Raw genomic sequence first — 13,280 nt, 5'->3', positions numbered from 1 at the left:
ACAGCCACCCTGGTCAGGTGCTTATCAAGAACTATCTCTGTCAGGAAAAGGTTACACAATAGAAATCTTTGGGGAAAATGAAGTCATTACGGTTTTTGTGGTATTTATCAGAAGTGCAGAAAAAGCCTGACTTCTAAAGCAGGTGCTCTGAAGGGGAATGAGTTCATGCAAAGCATCATTAGCCTCGCACTTCCACCTCATGCTCACAGGACCAGTGCCTCTGACTCTCCCCAGCCTGCATCCCTGCCCATGCTCACCCCTCCCAGCCTGCTGGGGCTGGGAAGTGCCATAAAAATACATGCAAACAAGAGAGAAACCACTGCCCTGAGCTCCTGCCCAGCCTTCCCCACCCCCAGCTCCCAGGCAGGGCATCCCCTGGGCAGGGCGTGGGGACTGCTCCAGGCAGGCAGGGGAGTGCCTCTGACTCTCCCCAGCCTGCATCCCTGCCCATGCTCACCCCTCCCAGCCTGCTGGGGCTGGGAAGTGCCATAAAAATACATGCAAACAAGAGAGAAACCACTGCCCTGAGCTCCTGCCCAGCCTTCCCCACCCCCAGCTCCCAGGCAGGGCATCCCCGGGGCAGGGCGTGGGGACTGCTCCAGGCAGGCAGGGGTGCCCCACAGCCACATGTGCCCAGGGATGCCCATGGCTGTGGCTGCCAGCTGAGGCCATCCTGGGCGGGTTTATTGGGCTACATGGTGATGAAAAGGGGAAAGAAGTGGGGGAAAACATCATGGCTGGGGTTTTTTTTTAATGCACCCTGCAGGAAAGCTGGAGGATTTTGCAGCGCAGAAGCCTGAGCTGTGTTCCAGGCTGAGCAGGGAGCGCTCTCCCCGCAGCCGTGGGCTGCTCAGGAGGAAGCTGCGGCTCTGCGGCTCTGGGATGGGGCTGCGCTGCCACGCCTGTCCCTTGCAGGGCTCCTCTCTTCGGAGCCCTCCCAGCACAGCCCATGCAGAATGGGGTTTGCTCCCAGCTCCTCTTTTTTCATCTGGCCCCGGCGAAGTGTCCCACACACGCACCCAGGACGCAGGCTGGAGACTTCCCTACCCTTCTCGTTTTCCCTCTATATAGGGGCAACCCCAAATTTCTAAATGTCCATCAGTCTCCTTCAGACCCAGCCCAGCCCAGCCACTGCAGGAATGACACAGACAACGAAACCCCCACAGCGGAGTACCTGTGGAGGAACCCAGACATGGGGACTTCCCCAAACTGAGGTCAGGGACTCCCCATTGCACAGCCAGAAGCGAGACAGGCTCCCACCCTTGCTCCTACCATCATGGAGGGGCAAGGCCATGGTCCCCGGGTGGGTGGCAGTGGCTGGAAGGATCCTGCCACCCCGCAGGCTCCTGCTGAGCACCGTGGGTGGGAGGAAGCTTCCCAGAAGACAGAGAGCTAAATAAAGGCAAGGCCTGGAACAACCCAGGGCTGCCAGCTATTTATTCTAGCATGCCCGTATGCTGCAGAGCAGGAGAAAGATATTTTAAAGCCGCTGCAAGGAAGCCTGTCTGTCTTCCTGGGTTTGTTGATCAAAAAATCTAATTATCAACCTTCCCCACCTACATCTCTGAGCCCTGCACCACCCTCAGCCAACTATCTTTCGAAACCCACCTCCCCCAAAGCAGCTGGCCCCCCTCCATCAGTACTACACCGAAGCAGATGCTTGGAAAAAAGGCTGCAGCATATACAGAGAAGTAAGCACTTGGGGAGCATTCCCATCCTGCACTCAGTTCACTTCTCATCCGTTTTTAGCATCCAGGGATCACCCTTCTCCACTCACAAACTCCCATAAGCCCTTCCACCACTGGGCTTACAGATCTCACCTCTTATAAAAAAAAAAGCAACCACTGCAATCTTTGTTCTTGAATATGTATTTTTTACTGAAAAAATCATTCATAAATTAACAAATACAAAAATGTACAAACACATGGGTAAATAAATGTAATGACACAAAGGATTGCTTTGCTAAGAAGTGTGTATGTGTTTTAAAACACTAACTAGTCTTCAGTGCAAAAATGTCCCCCTGGCACCTCTTAAAAACATAACAGTAAGCTCAAAAGCCATGATGATGGAAAGCTACTTTAGAGTTTAAAGCCACTTCTGATGGTGCGCGACCTGAAGCACGTGGCTGTTGCTCAGACGGTACCTCCCTTAGAGGAGCAGAGCTTTACAGACAATTAACTGTCAATAAATAGTTTTGCAAATAAAACCCACATGGCTCATTTAAAAAAAAAAAAAAAAAAAATCAGCATCAAACAGGACCTGCCCTCCAGCAGGGCTGACCAGCGGTGTCGACATGGAAGGGGCGAACGAGTGGCTGTGTTGAACTTCAGCTGCCAGAATATGTACAAGTTCTCCTTAATATGAGAATTTTTACACCATAACAGCACATGCGCTTGACAGTATGTTTTTAACAGTTACATTTACTATACAGTATTTGACATAGCTGATAAGATTAACAGTGCACATTTTCAGATATCCCACATTTTAAAAAGGGAAAAAAAAAATTCAACGTGATTAGAACAAAGGAACTATGAAGAGGGATGCTGCTGGGGGGGATGGACCCTTTTGTGCCAACCATAGAGTGCATTTCTGAGCAGAGGTAACGGCTTTTCGTTCAACACAAGGTGCGATGGGTGTCAGGTAGACATCGAAGGTTGAGGATCCCGACTAAGGTAGTTTAACACCTACTCACACACACATGCACGATTCCTGGGGTAGTGAACTTGGACTAGTTGAAATACATTCCTTGTTTGAAGCACCATTAAACAAAGATTTCTAGCAAGGTCTCAAGAGGAAAGAAAAGAGGGGCAGGGCAATGCAGGTTCAGCATCTGAAAAGGGTCCACGTGAATTAGAGATCAAGATTCAGAAGCAAAAAGACTTTATTGCTATATGCGCCATATAAAGCAAATGCTCACCTCTGCCTATAAATAACCAGGTTGAATCCCCTCAGGAAGTGAGTGTAAAGCACACGTAAATTCAAAGACTTTAAATCTAAGTTACAAACGTATCAGCGCTTTTCAAGGGCAGGCTCGCCGTCCTCTCATACCGGCTGATAAGATCTACACAACAAGAACTCGTGTTTCCTAAACTAACGTTTTCTGGATGGGAATGCCCTGGGCAGTCACACCCACAACAGATGCGTATGGGGATCATACATCCACGGAACAGAGAGCACAATGTAAACCATGAGAGGTTAAGGAAACCGAAGGCAAACAACGCAATAAAAAGAAAGTTAAAGTACTTTGGAGGTTAAGTACCCACCGTTGTTATGTATAAATACAAATTAAAAAGCAACCCCCCAATGTATTTACTTTTAAGTCAGAGAGGCCCAGTAAAAGTGATGGTGTAGGTGCTGTGTAAGGACCGGACCGGCGGGGGGGGGGGGGGGGGGGCCTCCTGCCGCAGCCACAGGAAGGGGGGATAGTAGGGGAGAGAAGGGAGGGGGCACTCCAGTTGGGATGGGGCACCAGCCCAAGCTGTCTGGTTCCCGGTCCTCATGTTTTCATGAGCTTGATTCATGAGTCCTTCATTTCTCTCACTGTCACTCACCTGTGACATCCTGCCCCTCGTGCACGTGCTGCCAGGTGCCGACGGTGATAACCAAGTGCTACCTGGCTCCGACCAACAGCACCTCAGTGTGCTGCTAGATTTACACTATATACACTAAATAAAACAACCTCCCAAACCATACCATCAAGTTACAGGAGTGACAGCAGGGTGCTGCTGGTCCAGGGCGGGCTCGGCGGGGGGCAGCCAGCTGCCCCATCCCCAGGACGGCACGTGGGCAGAGCAGCCACGCAGCAGCTGCAGTTGCAAGCTCTTGAGCAATCTGCCAAGCTCACACTTGCCATCAGTGGGATGTACAGCAACAGGCAAAGGATTTTATTCTGTATGGCTTTTGGATTAATTTGCGCATCACGCTGCAAAAGTGATGGAAAGGGGAGTTTTCCGATTTCCTCACTCTCCCTGGAAAAAGCCACCCCCGTGGTTTCTGGAATGAGTGATGGCATGGGTGCATTTCTCTTCCGCTACACTGGAAAGTTTAGGGCCCTGTCCCGTGAGCTTCTCTGTATATGCACAGCTTAAATCATGCAAGCAGTCTCACTGGCTTAAAAGGGAACACCTTCCACAAGCACAGTGATTGCACACACAGGTGTTTACAGAATTCAGGACTAAAATGAGTGACCGTATGTAAACCTCTAGCTTGGATTTGAGCCACAGGAGAAAAATAAAAAGGGGCAATTTACACAGCATATTTACACTTGCACTTCTTTAAGAAGCGATTCTGTTGTATATACTTCAAGCAGGTCATTTAAAAAACCGCACAGACGTAGAAGAATGGTATCGGAAGTCATTTGATCTCCCACCAGGGCAGTTGCCAACCGAACCGCTCCCGACGTTCGCCGTCAGGAAGCCAGAGTCCCTCAGCTGAGCCGCTTCCCAGAGGAGAAAGCGCGTCCAAGGCGAATCCCTGTGCTGGAGATTGCTGGAGGAGGAATGTGGAGACGAGAGCAGCAGGTCAAACTGTTGTCCTGAAACCCAGAAAGCAAGTGGCAGAAATAAAGAAAGAGACTGCTGAGCTCGCTGCACAGGTACTGGGGCTGGATTGGTACAGCTAGGGCAATTTGTGCGTGCACTTTCAGCCTTATTCTCCAAAATACTGTGATCCTTCATTAGACAAAGTGTTGCTTGTCCTCAATAACCCTTGGAAAAGAAAGTCTAGCATGGTGCTTTCTTGGTGAAGGGCAGAGCAAAGTTATTTTCTCTTCTTAATAGTCGGGCACCAGAGCCAGCTCTGGTGTCAGGTTAACAGTGATGTTCTTATACAAGGCGTCATACGTGACGTTTGGAAAGTAGTTCAAGTTATTGAGGCCATCCAGGGCTTGCCTTTCTTTTGATTTCCTCAGCAAGGCGTACCTGTGCAACGAGAACCAGAGGCCAGAGTCACTTCCACGTATCCCACGGAGCCCCACAAAGTCCTCCCATTAGAACACCCTTAAAACAGCCAGGCCCAGCAGCAGCAGCTACAAAAGAACAAATTTCTGAGCCCTTAACAAAAATAACCGTCACATTTTCTACATTGGTAAATATCCCAAACTTTAGAAAACTACAGTCCATCACTTGATGAAGAGCAAATCACCCTGTGCCACCAGCAAGCACCCAGCTGTGGAAACAACCTGTAACTCCTGCCCGAAGCCTGCAAGTCCCATTCCCGGGAGGGGGCTGAGCTTGGGGGTCCTGCCGAGCCCCCCAAAACATTCCAGAGAAAAGCAGATGATGGGCAACGTGGTCCTTTCCATTTTTAGGAAACTGGACCACAAACAAGAGCAGCACTAATGGCTTTAGTCCGAGGGATGGGGGATGAGGAAGTGAAACTAGAAAAATGATGGTTTGGGGAAGGCAACTGCAACCAGTGCACAAAAATAGCCTCAAGTAAATTCAGAGGCAGCATTATGAGATCTAAGGGCTAAGGTGGGAGGGGGAAAAAAAATGCGTAAGTAGAAACATCTCAGCAGGGCAGGACACTGACTTTCTGGGGGCCTGGCAACACTGGGGTGAGTGGGAGCTGAGCTTGGACAGGGGACAGAAAAAGCACCAGTGAAGGGATGTGCCCAAAGGAAGAGGAAGATGGTGTCAAAGCATCCAGGACCGCTCAGCAGCAAGGGCATCAGCCTCAGCAGCAGAACCGCTGCCTTGATCGTCTTAACTGCAGACCCCCCCTCCCGCAGCATGACCCACTGCTCCTGCCGCCACTGACCCAGGGCTCCTGGCTGGGGCATTAGGAACAAGAGCTCAGTCCTACTGCCCTGCTAGCCTTCCACACTTCAAGAGTTTGACTAAATATGGCTTTTTCAAGCCAAAAGCAATTTCTCTTTTTCAAGAGTGAAACGAGAGAAGCATCTCTCACTGGCTGCATTCTGTCCAAAAGAGAAATGAAAACTAGGGCTAAAGATGACATAACCTTAAATAGAAACTCTCCCAAAAATTAGCCTTCTGAAAAAAGAGACCAGCAGATAGCTCAAATACCATCTGCAACACAAACCCTCTTTGCTGCCTCTGCTGCCAGGATCCCCTCTGCAGAGCAGAGCTTGCACTGCCCAGCAGCTCATCACCTACAAGTGTTAATTCCTGCAGTTGTTTGTGAAAAAGGTATTTCTCTGGTTTTCCATTTCATAGTTTTCATAAGATTCAAATTCTACCAAGGTCCCCAGGCAAAAGCAGCTGTGTGACAGATTCTTGGGCTCTCCAAAACAGCCCTGGCTCCTGGACAAAGGGGTCAGAGCCCTCCTGGAAAGCTCCAGGGGGAATTTAGCTTTTCAAGAAAAAATAAAAAATGTTCATGCAACAATCGTGTTCCTTACATACAGGGGACAGTTACCGCTCCTGATGGATGTCCAGATGGTACAGACTCTTTGTAAAGGGCTTGGGGATTCTTAAAGAAAAAAAAAATATAAATTCACTTGCCTTCCTAGGAACTGCACTTCTCCCCGATGATGGTGAGGAATTGATTTGTATTTCCCTGTGTCTCCTTCTGGTCGAGTCACTGAGTAGCCTGCATACTGCACTCTGCGTTAGACAGGGGAGAAATAAAATAAAAGCAAAAATCAACCGTTGCATTTGCGGTGTCGTCAGCGTTTGGCAGGGCTGCACAGTTACTGCGCTTGGGGCTCCTCCAGCAGCTTTGCCTTTCCGCCCAGCAGATAAGCCTTGCAAACCTCCCCGCTCCAGCCTGGGCTCCAGGCAAGTCCCACAGCACTTGGCACCCCAAGGCTTCAAAAGCTCAGTGGAGATCAGCTGGAGCTCAGCAGTGCGGGATATTGCACAAAAAGCCGGTAATTTCCCAACCAGCACCTCTCTGTTTGCCTCCAGCCCACTGCCTGGAGCAGCCCCCTTTCCCACCCACCACCGCAGCCACTGGCTCTTCCCCAGCGTGGGCAGAATGGGCACAGCAAGCCCAGCAGCGGCTGCAGAGGGGACAATGCCACCCCTGCAGCATGCGCAAAGCTCGGCTGCAGAACTGCCATCGGAAGCGGAGCTCAGGGATGCCATCCGAGCTGAGCCTGTACCTGTTCCAGAGGTCATCGTCTTCGCCACCCCAGCCCCAGAAGGCGTTAGGGAAACCGTTGATCTTCTGAAACTGCTCGACAGTCAGGCCACTCACCCCACCAAAGAACTCGTTGTATGGGAGCCTAAGTGGGAGAGAGGGGTTAGCGCAGAGCCCAGCAGCTCTCCCATCCGCAAGGAGGAAGGTCTGAGCTGTGAGGATGCTTCCTCCTGTTCCCCTCTCATATTTGTTCTGCACAAAGCCCAAGAAGAAAACTGAGATTCATCTTCTGCCTTTTAGAAAAAACAACCTAACGCTGGCTCCTTAGCTATCGCAGGGGTGGGGAGGAGGAACGGTGCTTACAGATACATGTACTTATCCAGCTTGGCTGCAAAGTGCCTCGGCATCTGTCCACACCCGTAGTAGTTACGGTCATTTTCTGGTATATGGTCCACATCGTGGAAGATGAGACAATCCCAGTCCAAGTCCTTCATTGCTTCCCGAAAGCCCACGTTGAAGAGCATGGCACGGTTAAAGGGGTGGTTTCCAGCCTAGGGCAGAGAGTTCCTTCTCAAGGGGAGCCCTGTGCAGTTCGTGCTCTGCAGAGGGCAACCAGCTCCCACATGGATTGTGTAAAAGGAAATGATGTATTGGAACATACAGACTAGTGAGGTCAACTGAGACGTAAATATTGAATCTACTGCACAGGGGTAAAAATAAAAATGCTAGTCTTATTACTCAGACACTTAAAAAAAAAAATTGATTAATCTTTTTTAAGATAGAGCTCACTCACTTGTTCCACAACGTAGAAGGCGAACTGTAAACGTTGCCGCTGCAGCATGGGAATAAGGTGTCTGAACAGGACAGGAAGATGCTCGTACCGATTGCGGAATGGGATCAGGATTGCCACCTGATGGGGAGAGGACACAACTCTTACTGCACCGTACCAGCAGCTCCTGCCACCAACTGACCCCGTGGTGGGGGGCAAGATTGATGGGTATGGTGCTATAGGAGGGGGGGCAGCACCCAACGTGGTATCTCAGCTCTCCCATGCAGCACTGAGCAGCCTGAAACCCTTCCAGCTCCCACAAGGCGCATTTCCTATTCACTTTTTTGGGGAATTGTTGCTTTGGGGAAATTCAACATAACATTAAGTGGGATGGAGACCCACAGCCCCCCTCTCGCTGCCTCTGCCCAGCACTGGGAACAGCAGGAGTGGGGCCAGGAAACTGCCACGATGCTGCCCTAAGCCACCTCACCCTGGGAACGGGAGTCCTCAGCAATGCCGCCTTGTCCCTCTGGGTCACGTCCCACCCCAAACGGGGCAGCAGGGCGAGCGGGAGACTCAGCAGCTGGGGGTGGGCAGGCAAGCTCCCTGCCTCAGCAGCCTGTGCAGGAGCTCTGAGCTGACTCATGCATCACTACAGCAGCCCCTGAGCTCAGCATTTCTCCCCTCAGCACTGCAGCCTCACACTTCCAAGATCCTTATATTCATCGCTCTGGCACTGCAGCACATCAGAAACGTTCCCGTTAATGTTCTCCCACCACCTGCCCAGGACCCTCTGTCGCCCCGTGCCCAGCAGGGACACAGGCTCCCCAGCTCCCCAGTTACCTTCCAGCGAGGCAGGCAGTCGCTCGGCTTCCAGTGGCCTCCCAGCTTGATGGAAGGGTCTTTTGAGAAGAACTGGTGGATATCCTCCATCGTGATCTCGCTCATATTTACATCAATGGGGCCCTCTGCAGAGACAGTGGGAGGGGGGGTCAGGAACCACCATGGTCCTGGGGCGGCTCGGTGCTTGCTCGGGGCAGTGCTCTGCTGCATCCCTGCCCCTGCTGCACAGAACACAGGCAGCCTCCTCTTTTCCCCAAGCACCAATAACAACAATTAGGAAATGCTGTTAGCATGACTTGTAACACCTCCATCTCCTCAGCAGCTGGGCTCTGTCAGCCTTTGGGGCTGCTGTTGGATGCAGCCCTCCATCAGAGACCTGCACCATGGCACCCCTCTACTCCTCCATACAGGTTTCCAGCAGACACAAAACCCCACACCTCAGGAGAAAGCAGTTTCCACTTTCAGGAAACATTTACCCCCAAAAGCTCAATTTTCCACTGCAATATTGCTTTAGCGGAAGCTCCCTTGGCAGCGGGGGGGTCCAGCCTGCCTCCTGCACCAGTCCCTGCGCAGCTGGACCCAGCAAGCTCGGATCTGGGACTGGCAGCACTGTGAGGGCCAAGGGAGCCAACCCACTGTGCTGTTGGAAAGGGCTGGCTGAGCCTTTTCCCCAGCTCCCAGCACACAATCCCTCTTTTGTTTGCGTTTGCCAAGCAATGGGCTCCTGCTTCAGCATTGAGACATGCCTGTGACTTTGCAGGGATTAATTCCTGGGAGTGGGTAAACAATGATTTCCCAGGAGGGAACCGAGCTCTGCACAGTGTTCCAGTTCATCCCCAGGCGCCCGGCGGGGAAAGGCACAACACCAGCGAGGGGTAACGCCACGATGTGCCCTCCAAAGCCACAGGGAGCAGGAGAGGGGCGCGGGGCTGTCGGGATGCTACTCACTCATAGAAGGGAGCCTCTCGGGACAGGGGTGGTTGGGGAAGTAGGTGAAGTCTTCAGGAAGAAATGTTGTGGCTTGCAGAAAGGTGTCATTGTGGTTCAGATCAAGAGGATAATCTGAGGAATAGAAGAAAAAAAAAAAAAAAGAAAAAAGTTTACATTTGAGCTGCAGGTCTTTGTTATTTCCAGCCACCTCCTCGTGCCAACATGAGCAGACTCCAAAGCCACCCACAGCTGGGGATGTCCCCAACAGCACGAGGGTGTCCCCACGCGGGATGAGCTCTAGGCTTGCAACCCAGCTGGGTGCTAATCCCCACCCTGGGGCAGGCGGCTGTAGAAGTCCCGGCTGCCTTAGGCAATGCCACAGCAAAGAAACCTTCATGCTTTCTGGCCAAAGGAAGAATTTTGAGTGTCACCTTTAGGTATCACAAACAGCTCAAAGCAAAGGAGCACATCGTGCTTGGAAGGAAAAGGTACTTAGCACCTTGTCCCTGAAGGACTGCAGTACAGCAAGAGGGGACGCGCTCCTCCAGCGGGTCCCTTCCTAACAGGCTCAGAGAGGGAAGCCCCCGGCAGGTCCCCATGCCAGCAAGGACTCTCAGTGCAGCAGCCCAAGCAGGGAAATCCTGCCTTGCATCCTCCCCAAAGGATCAATGAAATGATCACATTACATGCAGCCTTTCCTCTGGTTTATGTCATGCAAGAGCAGAGAAGCCCCCGTGCCCCAGCAGTCAGGGCAGTGCCCAGCACGGCACATTTCCCCAGCCCCCCCTCCATCCTTTTACCTCCTGGGCAAAACCTCTCCAGCCCGTCACACCAGTGTTTTAAGGAGGTTTTCACATAACCGTGAACTTCTGCTTTCTACAGTAAAGTCATCAGCTTTGCATAAGGCATCTTTAGCCAAGCATGACCTTTATTTTAGGCACTAGAAAAAAAACCCTGCCCGTAGTAAGGCAACATCTGCTACGGGAGGATGCTGCCTCTTCACTTTCTCTGAGCACCAGATGCTCAGCGGAGGGCTGGCCTTTTAGTCCCAGGGCACCAGCACCAACCTTACGCCCCGCAGCAGTCCTGGAAAGTGGCTGTTCAGGACCAAGGCCACCCAATCCCATCAGAGACAGCCTCTGGACCTACCAGAATGGAAAGGACAAGCCCCTTCCTCTTACCTCACCCTGCACAGGCGCTCCCGCAGCAGCTGGCTGCAGAAGCAGGCAACGGGGCTGACACTCACTGGGCTGATTCAAAGCAAGAGCAGCCCTGGCTTCCCATGAGCACAGTACAAACCAGCTGCTGTTCAGGCACCCAGAGACAGAAGAAGGTCTAGTGTCACCCCCACCACCCCTCAAGAGCTGTCCAAGCAGCTCTGCAAAGCCTTGGACACAAGGGTTGCAAGTGACCCATCAGCAAACTGTCGATTTACAGTAGGTAGCCAGGTTTTCGAGTTATTTTACTGAACCCAGTGTGAAATTCTGATATTTTTTTTTAAACCAGCAGTTATACTCTTTCAAATTAAACACACATTTAGTTTCAAGAACATATTGATAGCAAAAAGGTTTCACACATTTTATCCTAAGAGCAATTTAATAAACCCAGAATTACAGTGTAGTGAAGTGAATGAATCAGCTAAGATTAAGAGTTAAGAATCTAAGTCATATTTAAGGATAGGGATATTTCAGTAATTGCACAAACACAGTATATTCTCCATAGCAGAAAGGTTGCATCTAATAACCACATCCATGATATATCATGAAAAAATAATCTAGTGACTATTTAATCTTTTAAAGCAAAGCAGGGAGGGCTGCCTTTACCTGCAAGGTCAAAATCTTCCATTTAAATCAACTGGGACAAGTCATTGCAGCCCTGACATTCCAGCTTGCTTTACTGTGTGAGTACCTAATGACCATCACGTCATTAATACCATTTATCTGCTCCAACAAGTGGTACCCAAGCTATCTCATACTCAAGATGGATTTGTAAACAGAACCTAGGGGCTTTTCAAGTATAATAGATATTATTTTGGATGCTTGATACTGCTCTAAATTTTAATAACTGGATTTCCATTAAACTCTTATCACCAGAGCACGCTCTCAATACTTAGTCCAGCTGACAACACATGGTGAAGCTCAGTTCCCCTTTTCTGCACAAAAGGTTGCCTTTTTTGCTTGTGGAAACATGAAGGGACAGATCTCGGCTCACCAAACTAGAAATCAATTATTGTATCTATTAGAAAATTCTGGAAAAGTTATAAATTCCTTCCTCGTTTTAATATAAGAGGGAAAAAAGCCAAGGGCAAAGAATAAATGCAGATGGAGAGGCAGAAGCACACTGCTTGCAGCAGACCACTCTGTGCTTGGTCACGTTGCCGTACAGGGTGGGATATTGCATTTTTAAGGAATCTGCCTAGAAATTAGGGAGGATGGACACACCAGGCAGTACTGCACAAAGAGCTGCTCCCCCGCAGCCCCTCACTGGGGTCACGCAGGACCTGCGGGAGAGGCTGTAGCTCAGGAAGCATCAGCATCCTCCTGCTCCCCAGGAGCTGCCGTGGGGCTGGAGTAGGATCAAGCAGAGAGGGGCTGCAGGGCCACCCGCTCGCTGCCCATGCTGCCGAGTGACCCACGGCAGCTCACCCCTGGCAGCAGCACCCCCACCCCTACTCCATGGCCCTTGCCCTGGGAATAGGAGAGGGGATGCGCAGGGATGCAGGGATGCGCAGGGATGCAACACTCACTGCTGCCTGTGGGTAGAACAGAGCAGGAGAGCCCGGGAGCTGCTCGCAGCAGCTCTGAGTCATGAAAGGGACAGTCAAGGCCTTTGCTGGGTCCTTCCCCGCAGCCGTACCCGGCAGGTTTGCTGTCCCAGCCATCGCACTGCCATGCTGCCCACAGCAGCGTGGGGAGGACATGCTAACTAGGCAGTGACACTCACCCGGATACCACTGAGGTGCCCAAAAACAGAGCTGGGGAGGGACGGTACTGATCCCAGCATTAATATAATCCTTGTGGCTACTGTGCCACGTGCCTCCCAGATGTCACCACCATCCGTCATGCATCTGTTTCAACCTGCCTGTCAGGGAAGGTCACCCAAGGACTGCACATCATGCTTGTATACATTAAAAAAGTCCTTGTAGCCAGAGCTCTCAGGTCAGGAGGGGTAACAGCCCACGCCTGCAGAGCTGGGATGGACTGGAGGCCCAGGCACAGCCAGTGATTTCGGTAGCAGCTGTGGGAACCACCTCCCTGCCTGCCACAGGCAACAGGACACACAGACCTTCCGAGGGCTGCAGCCAGCACGGTGGCCAGGACCACAGCAGGATGGATGCTCTCATCACTGCAAGCAGTAGCGGTGGAGTGAACCCTCCTCCTCTCAGGGGATCAGCTACTTCCTCACCCTGTGTCTGCTTTACTTGATGTTTCCAGCCTTAAAAATAGCCCATGCTGGCAGCCCCAGCCAGCTTTGGCAGGGAAAGGAGGTGACTGGGGTGTCGATCTCCTGTGCAAGTTGATAATTCCCCTCCCGTGCCCATCCCCGGTCAGAGTGCAGCTGAACCGGCAGCAGCACCGCCCAGGGGAATGGGAGGCAAGGACACTGCTTGTATTTTATTTTTTTTTAATAAGGAAATAATTTTGCCTTTTAAAACTCTGTCAGCCCCTGCTGATGTTCCCCCGCAGAGGAG

At 51.3% G+C, this 13,280-nt stretch overlaps 1 protein-coding gene across 1 annotated transcript in view; it reads right to left on the bottom strand.

The window, feature by feature from the left end:
- Positions 1-4,620: 4,620 nt before the first annotated feature.
- B4GALT5 (UDP-Gal:betaGlcNAc beta 1,4- galactosyltransferase, polypeptide 5) overlaps positions 4,621-13,280 on the bottom strand; it is an 18,167-nt gene continuing 9,507 nt past the window's right edge. Inside the window, exons 3-9 of the mRNA XM_010085538.1 lie at positions 9,608-9,721; positions 8,660-8,784; positions 7,841-7,957; positions 7,411-7,598; positions 7,070-7,192; positions 6,468-6,569; positions 4,621-4,919 (exon numbers count right to left, since the gene is read on the bottom strand). Of these exons, the coding sequence (XP_010083840.1) occupies positions 4,772-4,919; positions 6,468-6,569; positions 7,070-7,192; positions 7,411-7,598; positions 7,841-7,957; positions 8,660-8,784; positions 9,608-9,721 (917 nt within the window). The 3' untranslated portion in view covers positions 4,621-4,771. The remainder of the gene's footprint in view (positions 4,920-6,467; positions 6,570-7,069; positions 7,193-7,410; positions 7,599-7,840; positions 7,958-8,659; positions 8,785-9,607; positions 9,722-13,280) is intronic.

This window comes from Pterocles gutturalis, unplaced genomic scaffold (assembly GCF_000699245.1).
Source record: "Pterocles gutturalis isolate BGI_N339 unplaced genomic scaffold, ASM69924v1 scaffold10805, whole genome shotgun sequence".
Lineage (NCBI taxonomy): Eukaryota > Metazoa > Chordata > Aves > Pterocliformes > Pteroclidae > Pterocles > Pterocles gutturalis.
Note: the sequence above shows the minus strand (reverse complement) of the source record. Positions and strands in the feature narration are given on the sequence as shown.